At 34.5% G+C, this 4489-nt stretch overlaps 1 protein-coding gene across 1 annotated transcript; it reads right to left on the bottom strand.

Moving 5' to 3' along the window:
• Positions 1 to 1062: 1062 nt before the first annotated feature.
• LOC119639531 (DNA-directed RNA polymerases I, II, and III subunit RPABC1) lies at positions 1063 to 2719 on the bottom strand. Its single transcript, XM_038036964.1, has one exon. It carries the CDS (start codon positions 2537 to 2539, stop codon positions 1907 to 1909), a length of 633 nt encoding a protein of 210 aa, XP_037892892.1. The 5' UTR covers positions 2540 to 2719; the 3' UTR covers positions 1063 to 1906.
• Positions 2720 to 4489: the final 1770 nt, after the last annotated feature.

Below are 4489 nucleotides of genomic sequence, written 5' to 3'. Positions count from 1 at the left end.
TATGTGGAGTTTTACTTAGGCGACTCACCCTAAACGAAGGATACTGTGACTTTTTGAGTATATCGATGATAGAGTTATGCCAAAAGTGTTAGAATTCTAACACAGCAAACTAAATTTTACTCATACTAATGCAGAATGTATGTTACATAGGTATGCTTGTGCACGTATGTGCATAGGCATGATGGGGTATCCGGTCGGGCAATGACATAACTCCATATACTGCAAAAGTTATTCAATCGAAGCTAAATAAATTCATATTCCTGCTCTCTTGATGCTCCGTTTGGAACCTCTCTGGCATGTATTTGAAATTTTTGCAAGTATATAACGGTGAAACTCTCAAACGGTAATGCGCACTTTCAAATGCTCATCGCACACTCACTAACACTAAAATACTCGTTTCTAAAGGGGCGGTTTTTTCTTTTTGCCTGTTTTTTTCTTCTTTTTTTTTGTTTTTATCCCGAATTCAAACTCGACGTTTTCCGCTTCTGTTTAGAAAAACACTCAAACATGATTTCTATCGCAATGTTTAGATACTTACGAGTACGTTTTCAATTTATTTTATTAAGAAGGAAAATTTAGAATATTCCGTTTGAGTTGGAAAATGTACACTTTTTTGTTTTTTTTTTTTTTCTTTTTTATTTTTCCCATCACAACGATCTCTTTGAGTCATCAAGTTAAGAAGGAGTTATACTGGATTTCTCCGCTTTGTCATGCATTTTTCTTAAGTTTAAAGTTTTTATTATATTTATATAAAATGAAAGAAAAAAAGTACCGAAAAAAAGGACAAGAAAAGAATGTGCACGTGGCATGTCGTTAGTCTAACAAGTGTCAGTTTTTTATTTATTTATCTACAGTGCTTTATTTTCTTTCTTTTCTTTTTTTTATCTAACTTTTATCCGTCGGCATATGTTGTATTCACTAAGAGTCGCTTTGATTCCACAAAAAAAAAAGAAAAGTATGTAAACAGTTGCAAGAATATGGGGAATATTTTTGGTATGCCAAGGAAGATATAGATTGCGATTCTTGTACTTTGTCAGCAAAGGCTTGTAAAATTGAAATCAGTGCAAGCAAAACATATTTCTTCTCAAATATCTCAAAAAAATAATCATGTTAGTCCAACACCGTGCAAAAACATATACCGTGTAATAATGAAACTAGCTGTGTGACGTTTGTATTGGGTTCTTTGTAATTTGACGACATAGATATTGTACTTCTATAGTTGTATATATCCCGAATATTAACCTAAAGACCGTGTAAAGGAAGCTAGCCCATGTAAATATAGAATTAAGAATAGAGTGGAGGCCTTTATATCGGCTACTAAGTGTACACATATGATTTGCGCATGAATCGAATTCCAACTACATACATTTGTCTGTTCGTCACCTAAAACGTTTGCTACAAAGTAAAAAGAGATTTCATAGATAAACCAATTCTGGCGTCCTTTTCCTTGTCCCCTTGGCAGGGCTTTCTTCTTGAAGAAGCTATCGAAAGTCGTTTGCTCATGGACTTCTTTATTATGTAGTTAGCTTCTACTCGAATCCATCCAAATTTGCCTACGTTTGTGGTACGCTGAAAGGATCGAAGACGTAATAGTCTGACTGAGTGCACAATACTATTTCTTGGGTTTTGAAAATCTATAAAACAAAATTGGGCGGCTATTCAGGGTGTATCGATAATCCGAAGGCTACAATGCTACAATGGCTAACATTGATAACTAAAAAGTTTTATAATTCCCAACCTTCCTTATCTGGCCCTCCTAAGAAATTTCTCAATTTGTTTCTCTTAATCCTTAGTGCACGACCAAATCTAGAAAAAAGAAGCAACTTTTTTAATAATTTTTATAGATTAATTTTATATTATAGTAATGTAATTAGAAAAGGCTTAAAATGGAATTTCTTTGTATCATTTAACATACTAAACGATACGATATATAACGTCCGGCTGTCTCTGATGGACGTATAATCTTCACCACTTGGCCTCGTTTTAGTCCAAAATATCTAGCCACTGGATCACCGGCCTGTATACGCATTAACATATTTTCTTTAAGTTTATAACGGGCTAGCAATTCCTGCTTTTCCTCTGGAGTCATAACAACATGTTCGGGAACCAATTCATGCTCTGTTATGTTAATAAGTAATTCCGATTCCAAAAACTGTTCCAATATATATTTCGGTGCCATGTCCACAAGGCTTTGTTTAGCGGATGGCGTCATGCCGGCTTGCACAACTACGATGGCACGATGGATGTTCTCTTCCTGCATGCGCGTGCAGTATGTTTTAATGGTTTTAATACCGATTTTTGGCTCATCCGGAAAGAATACAAACATTTGATCGGTGGGATCATCGTTATGAGCAACCAAAACAATTAGATCTGATCGTGCTGGCCTTTTTTCACTTGGCTTATCACCGAACATTTCTTTGAATTGTTCAAGCGTCTGATCTAACTCATCTTGGGTTACTAAGTAACCGCGATCATGACTTAACTGCATAATAGTTTTACGTATTCGCCACAATTTATACGTTTCAGCCTCATCATCCATTTTTCCTCAAATAAATTAATGCGGCTTTGGCTTCAAATAGATTTTCAATAAACTTTTCTAAAAATTTGTTCAATATTCCTGAAATTGTTCACGCGTTCTTGAAAGATAACAAAACAATGTGTATGCGGCAAACGAAAAATTTACCATATGGCAGAAGGTTTCGTTTACCTGCCTGTGATCTGGTTTAATAAATGTGCCTTTTTGACACATCCCAGCTAATGTTAAGTTATTAATTTGCTGAATAGCAGAAGAAGAGGAAGAAGAAATGTGCTCACTTACCCATATAAGCTAATACAAAATAACTAAAGGTCACCACATAATACTTGCGTTATGCGTTGATCTCAGTAATGCAAACCACTTAACTCTTCTCTGCATTCCTAAAGCAATATCATAGGATTAGCGTTAGTTACATAAATGTTTGTGAAGGGGACGGGATTGTCTTAGTCAATAAAGGCCCAGACTATTGCTTATTGTGTTTATTTCGCACGCCATCGGATTTACTTAAGCTTATATTTGCAAGCAGAGATGTTAAATAATAGAGATAGTTGTCTTCCGCCTGTTAGTTGTTGAGTTGTTAAAATAGCAAAATTTGTAAATAACTTGAAACTATAGATTGGCCAACAAAATTTGGATTATCTGTGTTCATATACACAGTAACAGCTCCTTAAGGAATCGTAAGATAATATAACTTTGGTTTTTAATAGTAAATGACGACTTATTTAATCAATGGCAATGGCAAGTGTGCTTCGCGATAATTACTTTTGAACTTAAAGATAAGGCTTCGTAAAGGAGAAATTGCGAAACGATGCCAAGAAACTCTTGATAATTTGAAGAAATAACGCATAATGCGAAATGTATTCTCTATCTTCAGTTGTCTTTAATTTTCTTTAACGGAAGACCACGTTAAAATTTTTGCATTCTTCTTTAGGAAGGGCAGGTTGATATACAACTTTCCTACGAACATGGAAAGGCAAGAGATAGTATAAGTATTCTTGGCTTTCCTTCAAACTTTCTGCTTAACTCAAAGCACTACAGTAGTAAAAACAAAATAGTAAAATATAGAATAGAAAGTAGGAAAGGTTAAAACATATCTGTTCTAATAAATCAAACCACTGCTCTCGCTTTTCCTTATTTCAAGAGTAATCTCGCTATGCGGTATCTTTGAGTCATTTCTGAATATTGCACTTAAGTCTTTTGATTATCTCATATTGCATTTTCAAAATATATGCGGCCTGCCTGTACTACTTTATGTTTATATAGACCTTGTTCGGATATATAAATGAATTTAAACTATAAACGAAACCAATTAATTCTTTTTAGAAATCTTCTAAGTAACTGATAGTCAAATCGCCGTTTAATTCGTTATAAAAAGGAGTTCCTTCCCTCAAGTAGCCCTTTCGAAACAATCAAGATTACAATTCCCTTTAAGGGGTAGTTCCATAAATTCGTGCAGAGATATCTGATTGATAGCAATTCCCGATTTTCCAAATTGTGTAAAGCAAAAAAGGGAATTGATTATTATTGGGGGTATATTCGCTGTTTGCGGTCACCAATTGCTAGAGAACTACGTTTTGCTCAAAATCAAACCCACGCCAAGAAAGACAGATGACTGTGAATTTTTAAGAAAAACCCTTTTTTTCACAGACTTAAGCTTCTAAAACCTGGATGCAATAAGTACTTTTTTTCTATTCCAAGAAAATGTTTTTAAAAAACTCTTTTCTGCGTGCGTACCTCCCTAAAATATCGAAGTGAATTTATGTTTTCGTTTAAAGGGGAGCACAGAAAAAGAAAGGCAAGCGATATCCATAGCTAAAGTAGCTTCAAAAACTCGAAGCCAAACTTGTAAATTTTTGGCACAACCTCTAATCATGAAGAAATTGCTCTCAGTCTCACATCTATTCACAGTCCGTTTCAATGAAAATCCGATAAGAATATTCTTATTTGGAAAGG

Source organism: Glossina fuscipes, unplaced genomic scaffold, assembly GCF_014805625.2.
Source record: "Glossina fuscipes isolate IAEA_lab_2018 unplaced genomic scaffold, Yale_Gfus_2 112, whole genome shotgun sequence".
In the NCBI taxonomy this organism is placed as follows: Eukaryota; Metazoa; Arthropoda; class Insecta; order Diptera; family Glossinidae; genus Glossina; species Glossina fuscipes.
The sequence above is the reverse complement of the archived record's forward strand: the minus strand, read 5'-3'. Positions and strand labels throughout refer to the sequence as shown.

Coding starts and splice junctions, on each gene's coding strand:
- LOC119639531 (XM_038036964.1), bottom strand. CDS start 2,539: ATGGATGATGAGGCTGAAACGTATAAATTGTGGCGAATACGTAAAACT.